General features: G+C 41.8%; 1 protein-coding gene across 2 annotated transcripts in view; it reads left to right on the top strand.

Moving 5' to 3' along the window:
- The window catches only part of APBA1 (amyloid beta precursor protein binding family A member 1), a 48543-nt gene that overhangs the window by 20286 nt on the left and 12745 nt on the right, over nucleotides 1-15512 (top strand). Inside the window, exons 4-6 of one of the 2 annotated variants that reach the window (XM_066616406.1) lie at nucleotides 7561-7706; nucleotides 12500-12532; nucleotides 14221-14307. In XM_066616406.1, coding sequence (XP_066472503.1) covers nucleotides 7561-7706; nucleotides 12500-12532; nucleotides 14221-14307 — 266 coding nt within the window. The remainder of the gene's footprint in view (nucleotides 1-7560; nucleotides 7707-12499; nucleotides 12533-14220; nucleotides 14308-15512) is intronic. The other variant, XM_066616407.1, reaches the window with a different exon arrangement.

Below are 15512 nucleotides of genomic sequence, written 5' to 3' on the forward strand. Positions count from 1 at the left end.
TTACAATTCCCAGATGTCCCAGCTGCCAGTGCTAAGTCAGGGTGGGGGGATAGCAAGGATTTATAAAAATGTGTTAGGGAAAGTGAAGATGATCTGTTGCTGCCACTGTTCCCCAGTCAGCCAGTCAGGAACCAAGTGGGGAGACTTGTCAGGAGAGAATGGGAGCATATGATAGCAGCGGTCTGTCTTCATGCTTTCACAGATGCTATTTAACAATTCCAAAATGCCCTAGCTTTTCATACTGTGGACCTGCCTTATCTGTGGGTCCAGCATCTCCAGATTTCACTATCTGCTGATGCCGCAAATGTGGAGGTCCCCTTTTCAAGCATTTAAAGAAGTAAAAATCAGTAAGATAATAGCCTTCCCTAACTTCATGCAGCAAAAGTGTGCCATTTGCAGGGCACTGATTTTTACTTTTAAAAACATTTTAAAATGGACTCCATTATTTGTAAATATCGGTATCTACAGGGGATGAGGTGGGAACCAAAACCCCAAGGATACAGAGGGACTACTGTTCAGCATTTGGGAATAGAACGTCTGGGAACTACAAAGTGGGGATAGAGAAAGAACTTCTTAATGTGGGTGTTATCTAAGACAAGATCTCTGCATGCAGCAGAATGAAGTGATAGAATCCTAGCTTGATACAGTGGATTATGTCACTTCAGACTACAGGTGAGGGATGCCATCTTTGAATGCTTCATATAAAAACTTTACCAAACACACAACTTAGCACAGCAGGGAGAAGGTTCTAGCTCAGGGGTGTCAAACATAAGGCCTGGGGGCCGGATGCGACCTGCTGAAGCTTTTCATCTGGCAATCAAGCTCTCAGCTGTTGAGCAGTGCTGAGGTGGCACTGCTGAAAAGGCGGCCCATGTGATAATTGGGCTCTCCCATATTTTGAAAATATGATCAAGATTTGCATATTTTTTCTTTTGTCTTTTGCACCTAATGAGTTTCTAAATGAGAAAAAAGTGCTTATTTCTGGTTATGTCCTGTTTAATGACATCACTTTCTGCCTAATGACATCATCTCCAGCCCTCAGCAGGCATCATGAATGCTATATGAATGATATGAGTATGGAATGAGTTTGACACCCCTATTCTAGCTCAACTACGTACACCATGAACTGGTGCAATCTATTTGATTGTCTCAGAACTCTGCTTTCTCATTCTGTAACGTGTAGATCAGCCTAAGGGAAGTTAAATTAAATCTTTAAACCTAGTATAGGGTTTTACAGTTTGCTGAGATTCAGCTCAGAGAAGACAGCTAACTGGTACCTTGCTTATATGCCTCCTCTAAGCTAATGTATGTTTAGCCAACTGCTTCCAGTTCAAAAATTATGGTGCTATCAGGAGGTGTCACTGCTAGAATTTCAGCAGCTGGAGCAGTGGCCCCTACCCTGTGAGCTTCAGAAAAGCAATCCAGGTTTGTCATCTCTAATTGCCATAGTGTTCTCCTGTAGATTGGCACATTGCTACTATTACTACTATTATTATTTATTATTAATAATACTTTTTATTTGCTGCTTTTCAACAGGAGTAGTTTGCAAAGTGTTTTACATAGTAAAATCAATGTCCCCAGAGGGTTCAAAATCTTAAAAAAAAAATACAGAAGACACATTTTTAGGATTGAATTATACCTGGTATTTAACTCCTGCTAGCATAGTACTGTAAAGTTTTGCTGTATTTTTTAAGATTAAAAGTGACTAGTAGTCCCATCCCCAAAAAGTTTCTTGATACTTTTTAAATGCGATTTTAAATTCAATTTGTTTTAATTCAAGTTTGGGGCATCCACATTGTGCCAATATACCAAATGAGGTAACATACCTCTTTGATGCATTAGGTCAAAACTGGAATGGGACTTGAAAACACTTTCAAGCAGGTTTGTTTGTGCATGCTGTTATATCCAGCACTGAAACCAACAATAACTAGCAATAATGTTGATTGCATGCTTCTGATTCCAAACTAAATTATGTTCCAGACTTATTAGGTAACGGCTAGACTTTCGGCGCAGGAGTATGCCATTGGCAGATTCTGTGAAAGAAAAGAGAGCTCCACTTCACAAATACCCTCCTACTTATGAAGTGACCCCTTATGCAAATGTACCTTGCCTTCCATTCACAGAAGGACCTTCCATCAATGGCATGGTGCTGCACCAAACATTTGGATGTCACCCATTGCGTGAGTAAGGGCCCAATCCTATCCAGCTTTCCAGCACCAGTGCAGCTGCAATGCAGCCCCAAGGTAAGGGAACAAATGTTTCCTGACCTTGAGGAGGCCTCTGTGACTACCTTCCCACCACAGGATGCAGTGCACGCCCCATTGGCACGGCTGCACTGGCACTGAAAAATTGGATAGGATTGAGCCCTAAGTCATTCATCTTTTAGATATCTGTACTGTGCACCCCTTAATTCAATTGTGTCTTAGTAATTAGTCCCCTAGTTACTTAAGCGATTTTTCCCTGTTTTTGTTTCTATAATCATTACCTTTCTTCAGAAGTTGGCTATCAGTCTCTATATGAAATGCAGTAAACTAATACTAGAATCCACAGCTTCATAATCCAACCTTAGAGTAGCTAATGCTACAGTGCACTTAGCTAATGCTACAGTAGCTAATGCTATGTGCACTTAGAAACAAGTCTGCAATCCTATTCACACTTTCCTGGGAGTAAGCCCCACTGAATACAATGGGCATGCTGAATGCAATGCTTAGACTTGCATAGGATTGTGCAGTTAGTGAACCGAGTGGAATTTGTTCCCTACTAAGGGAATGTGCAAAGATTGGCCTGTCAAACATGGACTTGAATGGAACTAATATGATCTAATGGTGTGCATGCAGGTTGAAGTGGTTAATGGATGACATTCTTGTGGGGATCGTTTGTTTCTAATTTAGTTGTAGACTTTCTTGAATGCTAATTTGCTTCTTGGGTTTACTGAGTCTGTGCGATTTTTCTCTTCCATTGGAGTAAATCAGTTGCACATTTACAGTAAGGTAGCATTTCAAATTTTGATTCTATCTGTCTTTCAGTTGAAGATAGTTAAATTCATAATTTGCTCTCCTGAGTGTCATTAAGAACCCTGCTTTTGAAGTTCTCAAGAATTAGGATAGTAAGACTGGAATATTATCACTATCTGCATGTGCAGTGAGGATCTCTTTTAGTTGCAGCCGTTCCACTTTTCCCACAGCTGAAAAATCAAGCAGTTTTCATGACTGAACAGAGGCTTGTCTGCGGCAGCCACCACATCTGTAGGTAAAAGTGAATACGAAAGTCAAATAATGCATACTTGCCATCATTCTCTCTCTCTCTCTCTCTCTCTCTCTCTCTCTCTTGCACACTCACACATGCTCTTTGGATCCTGCTCATATTTAGACATAATGTAATCGTGTTATTAGCCTGCCCCTCCTTACTGTGGAAGTGAGGTCAGTGGAAGCAAAAGCTTTTCTTCAGCGTGGAAATCAAACTATGTGACATGCTTGCTGGAAAGCTCTGCTTTCAGTCACATTATCAAGACTCCTTGGCTGAACTGAAATTCTGTCAGTCTAAAATAGGATAAGCATTGTCCTGGTTCAGGCATCACTCCTGACCCAATAAACTGTAGCTTGTTCAAATTTGGCGTAAACTATGAGTTTCACAAGAGAATTAAAAAACAAAGTCCCTTGCTCAGGTGATTTAAAAACAGCCTTGCTGACCTTTGTGATGTTAAGGCATCAGTCAGTCTCTCTCCAGGCAAGCCAGGGACATTTCCCTTCACCCAGAGCAAAGTGATCTTTCTTTCACTTGGGAGGGGAGGGGTGGCTTTGCCTTGGAGAGAGAATCAGCTGGCTGCCCTCTCTCACGTTAACAAGGCTAATGATAAAAACTGTTTTCCTTTAATTTAAAGAGCCTTTCTCATCAAGTTGAGATAGAAAAATCTGTGGAATTTGTGGATAATTAGATTATACCTGCAATCCCTTGAATGACTCTCTACAATAGTAAGAAAAACAGTTTTTAAAACTGTGATTTTAAAGGGATGCATTTTTCCCCTTCTCCAGGGATCCTTCTCATTTGCAGTGGCCATTTGTGTTGAGTCAAATCCGTGTATAAAAAATCAGTGTATAACAAGGTTGTATCTGTCTTATGCCTTAAGATGTTGTGGATACCTTTTATGGTCTGTGAGTTGAATGCAGCACTTGCTGCGTTGTTGTTGTTGTTGTTGTTGTTGTTGTAATGGAAGGCAGGACACAAAGATCAGGGTCTAATTGGCACAACCTCTCAGTAGTATTCCTGCCCACTGTGGCACCCGGAGCACACCTCAGATGTGCCACCTCCACCTGGAGGTTTTGTCACTTGAAAACCTGCAGTGAAGTTTAAAGGGCCTCTGGAGGCCTTAGAAGGCCTTCTGAAGGCCAGGAAGGCTGCACAGCCCTCAGAACACCTCCGGGGAGAAGGCAGTGGGCATAGGAGGCCTTGAGGGCCCTGGCTGGGGTGGTGGCACTGCTTCCCCAGCCACGCCACCCGGGGTCACTTGTACTGTACACCCCCTTAGGAAAGCTACTGCAACCCCATCACACCATTTGAACAGGTGTTTAAACTGTGATGTTAGATCATGGAATGCCATGATCCAAGAATATGGATATCCAGACATCAAAAGGCCACCTTGGAAAAATCTCACTCCTTGTATACATAGTGCCCCATGATGCAGTAGTCCCACTAAAGCCAGGCAGGCAATCTGGGAGATGGGACAATCATTTCTCTCCCAAGATCCAGCAGGTAAAAAAGTTAAATAAAAATTTTGGAAATAAGGTTCCAAAAGAAAAAAAGGGAAAGAAAAGGAAAGAAAATGAAGAATGGGTGAGTATGTCAGGAAAACCAGGTGAAACGATTGGGAAGAAACTTGAAAGGGCAAGCTGTCAAACTAGAGGTGTCACTGAAGGTGCCTGCATCCAAATGCAGAAGCAAATTTTGGGAGTTTTAAACCTCCCCCCTAAGGAAAGGCAAACTCCCCAAATTTGGCTTTTGAACAAGAGCTTGAAGAATTGGGCAGCCCAGTCCTGAAGCTGGTCCTCAGCACTGGCTCTGGGCATCATGAACATGCTGCAAAGCATGCTCGCAGCACTCAGCAAGGAGTGAGCTCTGTGCTGGGCCAGCACCAGTGGACCCGGAGCCTCAGCACCACGAAGAGGATGCTGCGCCACCACCGGAGGTTAGCAAGACTGCTGGCAGTGTGCGCAGCTTTTTGGAGGAGGGGAAGGCGTGGGAAGGATGGGACTGAGTGGGGGGAAGGGAGGATTGGGCCTGTGAGGGGGGTGGAGACAGTGGCAGCATTTGCCGCTGCATCCTGAAACCCCCTCTGAGCTGAGCGATCCAACACGGGCCTCCTCAACTCTGTACCGGTTCAAACACAGGCCCAGAGCTGAGAACACCCATTGCCACTGGCTGCTGTCTGCCCAAGGAAAGGGAGCGAACGCTCTCTTCTCCTGAGGAGACTCCGGTGGTAGCCACAGGACTCACAGGATCCAGTGGTCGCCATTTTGGTGGTGCTAGAACCCTGGGCATCACTGGCTTCAGGATTGGGCCCTCGGTTTCACATCACTAGCCCTGCAGGCTTCGGTCCTTCTCCCAACATACTCTTTGCTTACCCCAATGGGCAAGGGAAGCTCCTTTCTTGACCCCTCACTGACATAGACTACACTAGGGCTGCATTCATTTTTTGACTAGAAAGCGGCCAGAATAGCTACCATGGCAAGGATGCTAGAAGGTAAAAAACAAATGCACCTCTAGCGTACTAGGAGAGGAAAAAAACTGCTCTCTAGCACTTCTAGCACTGGAGGCTGGAAAAAAATGCAGCCTAGGTTTAAACTGCAGCACCAAATATTTTGTTGTTGTTCTTTCTCCTTACTGGAAGAAAGAAAGGTGAAAGTGCTTCTGTAAGTTGTTGTCTTTGTTAGGGCTTCTTCTGTTGCAGTAACCCACCCAGAAACAACAATTTCCACAAGTCCTTTCACTGTTCTTCCTGTTAGGAGAAAAGACAATAAAAAGTATCTGGAGACATTTCCATATGAAAGCGGTTCCCCCCCCACCCACCGTGCCTTGTGTGGACTATATGGGTGGATTTCGCTTGATATCCTTCCTTCTTAGACCATGGGTTTTATGGTTGTGTTTTTGTTTTTATTGATTTTTTACATTTTTATACCATCCTTCCTCGAGGGAGCTCAGGGTGGTATACATAGTTCCTCCCCTCCTTTTGTCCTTACAACAGTACTATGAGGTAGGTGTGGATGAGTGATGGTGAGCTTTGTGGATGAGTAGGATTTGAAGCAGGATGTTCCAGGTCTGTCCAACTTCCAAACCACTGTACCAGATCTCTCCAAATCCCAGCCCATGGGCTGGATCCAGGGTTTAGGAGAATCCCCCCCCCCCATGAGCCGCGTTTCAGCATTCAAGCTGCGTTTCAGCATTTTGCGGCTCTTCTTCACCCCAGATCGGGACAAAGTGATGCTCTGAGTCAGGGGTATCAAACATAAGATCCGAGGCCGTATGAGGTCCATTGATGCTTTTATCTGATCCTCGAGCTCTCAGCTGCTGAGCAGTGGTACTGCTGAAAGTGCAGCCTGCATGATAATTGGGCTCTCCTATATCTTGACATATGATCAAGATTTGCATATGTTCTCTTCTGTCATTTGCAGCTAATGTGTTCCTGACTGAAGAGAAAAATGCTTATTTTTGGTTATGACCTGTTTAATGACATCACTTCTTACCTAATGACATCACCTCTGGCCCTCAGCAGACATCATGAATATTATTTGGCCCGCTGTATGAAACTAGTTTGACACCCCTGCTCTGGGCAGTCGCGTTTGCCTGGAAATCCGAGCACAATGCCCACTGTGGCATTGCACTATAAACATGACTGCCCATTGCGTTGTGTCGTCCTGATCTGAGGCGAAGAAGAGTCGCCACGTGCTGGAACGTTAAGTGCCAATCATACCGGGAAAGGCATTCCCGGGTGCTTAGCACTATACCGTTCTGACTCAGTTTTTAATTATTATTGTAAGCTGCTTGAACATCTCCATTTGGACGGGAAAGGTGGGATATAGAACTATTATAAATAAATGAATACATTGTGCAGAGTGAATGTGCGGAAATTTCCATCGTGTCCTTGGTGCACACAGTTCTGAGTTATGCTACCTGGCTTCTCATTGTTTTTAGACTTCAGACATAATATAGCACTGATAAAGAATGAAGGATAGGTAGTGGGTTGGGGTCATGTAAGCACTTCATGCCTTTGTCAAAAAGGAAGGGGGAAAAATCCATTCAGGTTGTTCTGCTTCAGGCTGAACTTTGTCCCAACAGGATAATGAATGTAAAAAGTCAGACTTGATTATCAAATGCAGCCTCTACTGTAGAGAGGCTCATCCTTCTTTGTCTGCTTTCATTGTGTCAGATCTTTTGCTATCATGATGCAGCTTCAGAGTGGCTGAAATTCATTTGCAAGCCTTCACGTTCTGGCGACAGTAGTGGTGCTTTCTGCCTCTTTCCTATTAGTAACATAATTTTGCTCAGTAATTCAATTTTTCTGCACAGTTCCTGGGCCTTGTGATCCCGAAGACTTAATCGATGGAATTATATTTGCTGCCAATTACCTTGGCTCTACTCAGCTCCTTTCAGACAAAACGCCATCCAAGAATGTGAGAATGATGCAGGCTCAGGAAGCTGTGAGCCGAATCAAGGTGAGGAATCTATTTTGCTATTGGTCAATGTGGATGTTTTAAAGCTGCAGTCATGGACGATGCATGCCTTAACTCACTTCTGAAAAGTAGTCCAGGAATGATTTTTTTGTGTGGATAAAAAAAAACTTGGATAGATAATATATAGAATGCTGCTTTCGTATTCCATGGGCCACATTTGTGAAACTTTCTACACATTGTTTGTAATCTGAATAAGAGGCCCAAGGGAAAACAAGTATATTTGCACTACTTGTAAACACTCAAGGGATCATCCATTCCATCCCAAGTGTGTGGAAATGTGTGCACACTTCTGTGCATATGGGGCAGACCAGCAGGGGAGAAGGATAGAGGGGAATGATGTGGTAGGAGACTGGATCCATCCCTTTTCAGGTAGTTGTGCTTGTTTTTAAACATCCAGTCAACAGTATCCAGTCCAACCCATTTTATGGAACCTGAACCAGTTACAGGTGGTAGAAAGCATTGAGAAATATATGCCACAAATATCTGGTGACATTGGAAGGGGTAATGAGAACTTATTTATACAGAGAGAAAATGTACCAACTTCATTGTCAATTTGATTCCTACTCCCTTCTTTGTAAAACGTCCTGTAAGATTTAAATTTTTTTAAATTGCTTTTTGTGTACTTGTTCTGGTATTTTTCTCATAGAAACCTGGAGTTTATAAAAACTATCTTTTAATTATTCGACTATCACCTAGTTCAGCTGCTATATTTCCTGGTGTTTGGTTTGAGAGTCTAAGCACAGGTGCAAGAGCAATCACCTTTGCACTGGTGGCAGGACCTGACCACACTGTTTGGCCTCTGCCACGGTGTAATATTGTGAACAGAATGTTCAGCCATTGATTATGACCAGTGTGGCATCCTGAAGGTCATTTCATTGCAGAGGAATCCAATTTGTCTGGGAATTGCCTGCATGCTAAATAAACCTTTCCTTAGCTGCCAAACTAGGATTCTGCTGTCCCTCAGTTATGTCCAGAGAACCACTGATAGCATCACCAGAACTGAAGTATCCTAGTAGGAGAAGTAACAAGCAGTATTTGTCAGCTGAGGCCAGTTGAACTGAACATAATGAAGTCTGGACTAAAGGCTCCCGTTTAATTTGTTTGTTCATCAGGATGTCTGTCTTCATTAATTAAAGTATATGTAGATCCATATGTCACTGATGGAGACCCCAATCTAATGATGCAGTATGATTTGAAGTACAGATGATACCTTGTGAATGCCCATTTGACCTTAGGGAACATTTTTTTCTCACCTATTCTTTATTCTAAGATACTTGCTTTGTATCATTAGCAGGTAGAGAGCTAAGAGCCCAATCTATCCGCCCCGGCACTGTAGGCTACAGAGGCACCAAAATGGCCACCACTATATCCCATGGGGCCAGGGCAGCCGCCAAAGGTTTCCTCAGGGGAAGGGAGCATTTGCTGTAACTCCAGTGGGTCTCCTTGGATCTATGCCCACTGCCCAGGCGTAGACTCGTGTTGGCTGCCTGGCCAGGGAGGGCCAATCTCTACCCCGTCCTGGGCCCAATCCTCCCCTCCCCTGCCCAGACTGGCACTGGCTCAGCGCCTGTGCTCTCTCCTCACTGTGTGCCTCAAATGTGCTTTACAGCGTGTTTGCGACACCCAGAGCTGGAATGTAAGATTGGGCCCTGAGTTAGTTTTAAAACAAATGAGGATTGATACTCTTTAGTCATAATTGTCTGTCTTTTGAATGTTTTTTTTAAAGAAGTAATTTTAGAATTCTGTTGACATTACGATTTAAATAAATCGGGCGCAATTCAAAGTCCCTCCTTAAGGTTCATCTGTTTCAGTGGGCGAGTTAACTACTTGTTTATCTGTTTCCCATGAGCTAAAACTGCTTAGCATTTGCTGGAGCATTTCAGTATGCCACACTGCAAAAACATACCTCAGGTAAAAGAAATACAACCTTGGGTGTGTGTGTGTTCTATTCACAGTCCATTATTTAAACAGCTTATTTTTTCCTGTACTGTCAAAACTTAGGAGTGAGACAAATATTTAAGTAACAGAAATTGTTTGAAATGTTTCTTTCTTCAAAATTGCATACAGTACCTCTATGCTTAGTTTTCCTCATAGTTCTCTTTTCGATGAATATCTTGTCATACTTAAGTCAGATTTGTATGTATATGAAATTGTGCACAGATTTTGTGGCTCCTTTTGAAATCAACATTGGTCTCATTTCAGTTTCTTTGCCACAATTTACTCATCCACTGCCTTGCAGCAGTTTTCAGTTTCAGCCAATGAGAGCTGCAGGTACATCAGCAAGAGTTTAATGTACTAGACTCGAACATTAAGCTGAATTACAAGAGATCATGTTTCCTACCTTCTGTTTAAAATGAGAGATTTACCAACTTTAGAAAAAGTATCTTTTGATTCAGAATTCTCATTCCCGTCAGTGGACAGGGCAATGCAAATGATGCATGTGTGGACCTGCTCCCTTCATTGATGTTAATGAGGAAATCCTTGCATGTATGGGAACATCTTCTGTTCACACCTATGTTCGTTCCATGGCAAGCCCCATTCTTTTCTCCTGTCAGGCCTCCTGAAGTTTCACTGGATAATGGAAACATCCCATTCTGGCTGATGCATTTGGTTCCATTTTTCCAACGTTCATCCTTTTGTTAACCTGTTTCCTTGAAGCTCTGAAAACATTTTTGACTGCAGGAAGGTTGTGGGGTTTTTATACACATGTGCCCTTTACTATTTTGAATAATATCACAGTCTGGCAGGCAGCTTAATGTAAAGTCTTGTGTAAGGGCTAGACTTTCCCAGTGAAAGATCTGGGGCTGAAACAGTGACCTCATTTTAGGAAATTTCCCCACAGATGGCTTTTATAGAACTCCAGTCTTTACTAAGAATTGATGCTGTATGAATCACTTTCGGTTTTTGACAAAAATGAAAAGTACAGAAATAATAATAATAACTTTATTTTTACCCCGCCCTTCTCCCCGAAGGGACTCAAGGCGGCTTACAACAGATTAAAAAACATAATTTAAAACAAATAAAAACATATTAACACATATCATAAAAACAGCAGTCAGAATAAAAAAATAGGTAAAAAGAGCATAGAGCAGCAGCAAATCATAAAAGAATCAGGCCTGTAAAAAATATTAAAAGATGTTTAAAAGATGATAAAAAGGCCGAGAACTCAGAATGCTTGTTTAATCAGAAGGGTCTTCAGGCCTCGCCGAAAGGTCTCAAGAGAGGGAGCCATTCTTAAGTCAAGGGGAAGGGAGTTCCATAGCGTTGGTGCCACTACTGAGAAGGCCCTATTTCTTGCCGCCGCCCCATGTACCTCCCTAGGCGGCGGCACTTGTAAAAAGGCCTTCTCTGATGACCTAAGAGGACGAGCCGGATTGTATGGGAGTAGGCAATGTCTAAGATACCCTGGCCCAGAGCAGTATAGGGCTTTAAAGGTCAAAACCAGCACCTTGAATTGGGCCCGGAAACGAATGGGCAGCCAATGCAGTGGTATTATGTGTTTTTATTCCAAGGGCGCATTTTATAAATTATAATTATAAATTATAATCACTTTAAAAGTGTAAAAGGTAGGTGATATAGTGTCATCAGATACAATCACATGTATATAGAGGTGTTAGAGAATATGTAGAAGTGTTAGAGAACAATTTTATATTTTTGCACATTTTGCAGATTTTGGGTTTGTTTACAAAAATGACAAGTGCAGAAAGCATTGTGTGTTTTTATTTCATTATCTCCGAAGAAACCCATCTCTACTGCTAGCTTAATACTCCTGATATCTGGCATAATATCTTATTCATTTGCTCCAATCTCACCCTTCCACAACAGTCATTAGACACAGTCACAAAGAAGATGTTAACAAATGAGCTGATGGAACCATGCAGTCACTTCCCAGCAATAACTACCATGAGTATGGGGTCGCCTTCTTAGCCATCACGCTCCTGCTAATTGTCATCAGGAAGCTGTGTGGTCTCAGTAGCTCCTGTACTACTTCCTCCACTTGCCTGTGACCTGAATGTTTACATGTGAGTCAGGAGTTATCAAGCTAAGGATTGGTCTGCATATTGCGGTTGTTTTATGCGTACCGTTTGAAATACCATGTACATTACAGCTGCTCTTTGTGACAGCCATGGTGAGTAGAGCACACAACCCCCATCCCCTCATGGAGAGAGTTTCTGTGCTACTACCCAGTATGCTTTACAGTGTTGTAGAGACTCTCCATTTAATGGAAGGGGGGGGCACATTACTAACCAGCCAGCTAAGGATGTTTTAAGTTACCTCTACTGTTAAATAAAGCCCAATAATTTTATTGAAAGCACTTGCTTTCAAGTAGTATGTTCAAGACTTGGATAGGTTTTTCACTGTTGCAGAGTATTAGTTGGTTTGCTTCTCTGGCCTTGGTTGATTTAGCAAATGATGTTTTTTACATCTTTAGTATAATGTTAGCTGAATTCATTCTTTAGCAAAATCACTTTTAAACTTGACAGTAGCATCGCCTTTGTGCTGAAATAGCTGGCCTTTAATGACACTTCAGCAGGCAAAATGTTTTCCTTTTCCCATATCTCTCTCTCTCTCTCTCTCTCTCTCTCTCTCTGTGCATGTCTGCAGGCTTGTTTATAAAACCTTTTCTACTGTATTTCCTTTTTAAAATCCAAAACAAAACAGAAGCTTGACTAGGAGGTAGTCAATCCTGATGTTGTAGATCCCTACTTGACTTGGAGCCTCTACAAGTTCTTCTCTAACCATTCTCCTATCTCTGTTTATTCCATGCTAAGCAGATGGCCCAGAAATTAGCCAAAAGCAGAAAGAAGGTGCAGTACAATCTCATCAGCTTGATGTTATGCCTGGGTTTTGCTTTTCTTTTTTCTTTTTGGTTCTTTTTTTCTTAAATACTTTTTGCATATCTTACTTTTGATTTTTACATTTTTTAATGTTCTGTATCCAGCAAGTTTTATCTTCACATTTGTTTGAGCTGCTATATAAATTGACATTTCTCAAGCAACCAGTTACCTGGTTCCTCTTCTTCATTGCTTACCATTAGCCATTTCATGTTAGAGTGGCAGTAGGGTAATGAATGATTTTAACCAAATGAAAAAGAGATTACTCCCAAAAGTGCCATCCAAATATTGTGCCAGTGGGTATAGGTTTTGATTATATTCAATGGTACACTTAAAAAAAATTAAAACCCTATATGTTTTCTTGCTAGCTTGCATTAACTTGATTTATAGATGTGTCAAATTGCTGGATGCAAGAAAAGCTTACGTACATACGCAAATTTGCATACTAAGATTACTAAACATCATTCTGGACTTTTTTGGTGCCTCTTGATGAAAATTTGATGACTTTTCACTGAACAAAAATGTGTATAAGTGTTCATTCTCTGAAGTGGATTAGTGCTGTAATACTTCTATTGTCTGACCTCAGTGACCCTCATATGTATTGGCAACCTTCAGTCTCGAAAGACTATGGTATCGCGCTCTGAAAGGTGGTTCTGGCACAGCCTCTAGTGTGGCTGAAAAGGCCAATCCGGGAGTGACAATCCCTTCCACACCGGGAGCAAGTGCAGTCTGTCCCTGGTCTGTCTCCCTGGCTATGGGCCTTCCTTCTTTGCCTCTTAGCCTCAGACTGTTGGACCCTCATAGCAAAACTATATTATAAATCCCTTATCCCCTACCTGTGACTGAATTATTATTGGTGGGTATTGTGGGTATTATTATCATTTTTTTTCTTTTTTGCTATCCTTGTGATTAGCTCTTATAGGAACCTTTCAGATAAGACCTGTCCTTAAATTGCTCACTTCAAAATAAAATAAAATAAATAAATAGGGAAAGTTGTTAAAGTGACAGGTGCGTGCAAGTGAGTTAGTCTTTGAATTATCACAGGGTACCATGGATTAATAATGGAGCCCTATTTATATTAACACTTTCTCTTTGGTGTGGATAAGGGTAATGAGCTCATGTGCACCATTAGCTTGCTCTTCTCAGTCTATCCTGTCCTCCTTAGATGGAAAAGACCATGTGATTCTGCTGAGCCCCTGGTTCATCCCTGCTTGGGCTTTCCCTGAGCCTACCAACCTAATTGAAAGATACTTGTGGACAGTAGGTCTGGGAGGTCTGAGATACAGATGAACCTGGTATTGCATTGAACAATACAGGACTTTCTAATTCCAGAAAAAGAATATGGGAAGAGCAGGAGTTGAGTGTGCATGAGCCCAAATCTAACTTCCTTTTCATATCTGGGAGAAAAATCTTTGCAGAAACGGAGATAGTCAGCAGAAGGTCTGGAGATTAACAACGTTGTGTGCAGTATTTTACTCACATTTCATACCTATATGTCGTTTTCATGCCTTTGTGCTTTACCTTCTGCGTCTAATGTAACATTTTGTGTTGCTCTTCTGGTGACTGTCTTGATGCTTTTTTGATTTATGATCTAAGGATTTTTCTCAAATGCTACTGCCGCTTGTTGTTGTTGTTCTAATTAAAGTGGACTTTAATTGCAGGCCCCTGAAGGTGAATCTCAGCCCATGACAGAAGTCGATCTCTTCATCTCAACACAGAGAATAAAAGTGCTGAACGCAGATACTCAGGTATAGCAAATAGCTGCTGCTTTGAAATAATTGGATAGTGTTGTCCATTCATTCCTCATTTTTTAATTTCCATTTGTCTCTTGCCTTATTCTGGCAATTTCATATTTTAAATCACCATTAAAGAATTTAAGAGCCAAAATGAACATTACATTAAATGTGTGAGCTGGCCCATTTTGGTTCTGGTTCTTTATTAACAAATAGTGCTGGGGGGAACGAGGCCTGAAAACAGTAGAACTGCAGCAGTAGGGTAGGGGGGTTATAACCATTTTTCCCAATGCAGTTTTGATCCTAATGACATATCCCTTTCTGCTCCCCTGGCAATACTTAATGAGAAAAACAACTGAAAGCCACTTTTCTCATTAAACTAGCACGCATGGGGGTGTGTGATTGCAAGTGGAACTGTGGGGGGGGGACACGACAAAGTGTGTAAGCCCCCATGCCCTCTGACATGGCCCTGAACCTCCGAGGTCTTCTCTAAGCTCTGTTTGTTAAAAAAGAACAAAAACAAATGCATTTAATAAGCATTTGCTTTGGCTCCGAGTGAAGCAACAATTTGTTGCTTTCCAAACCTGTTTCAAATAGAATCATTCATGTTTTGTTTACTTAGTTAGCCTTTGTTCGTATCACAAATGCTCCCTGCCACCCTCCTATATTTATTTATTCTTGCCACCATTCACCTTGGAAAGGTCTGGAGGTGAGTGCAAGTTATATACCAACAAATACAAGTTAGCAGAGGAAGTTAGTTAGGTTTTTAACTGACTTATAACTAGAGGTATTTGAAACAGTTTTTTTAAACTCAAAACTAAGCTGTTTATGTTCGATAAGAGTCTGTAATCCTGTCTTACTCACCAGAAACAAACACATCTCCTTACAGCACAGTAGGTTTAAATAGGCATGTTGTCTTGTGTATTGAAATATGTAGTATCAAAGGTAATGCATTTATAGCCAGGCTAGGCCAAACATATTAGCTAGGTTCCCTTGACCCAACAGGGGACCCAACAGCTTAATAAGCTGTTTTAGGTTTATATACAGTACTGTGCAAAGAGGCCCAGAGATCCTGACTTCATATTGCCAGAATTTCAGATCTGGCAGGTGGGAAATTCCCCTCTTCTTTGCTTTTATAAGAGGTGATGAAAATTCCCTTTAATTCAGAAAATGTAAGTGTTTGTGCATACTAAATAGCACTATTCTTAAATCGTTGAATG

Source organism: Tiliqua scincoides, chromosome 2 (genome assembly GCF_035046505.1).
Source record: "Tiliqua scincoides isolate rTilSci1 chromosome 2, rTilSci1.hap2, whole genome shotgun sequence".
Taxonomy (NCBI): Eukaryota; Metazoa; Chordata; class Lepidosauria; order Squamata; family Scincidae; genus Tiliqua; species Tiliqua scincoides.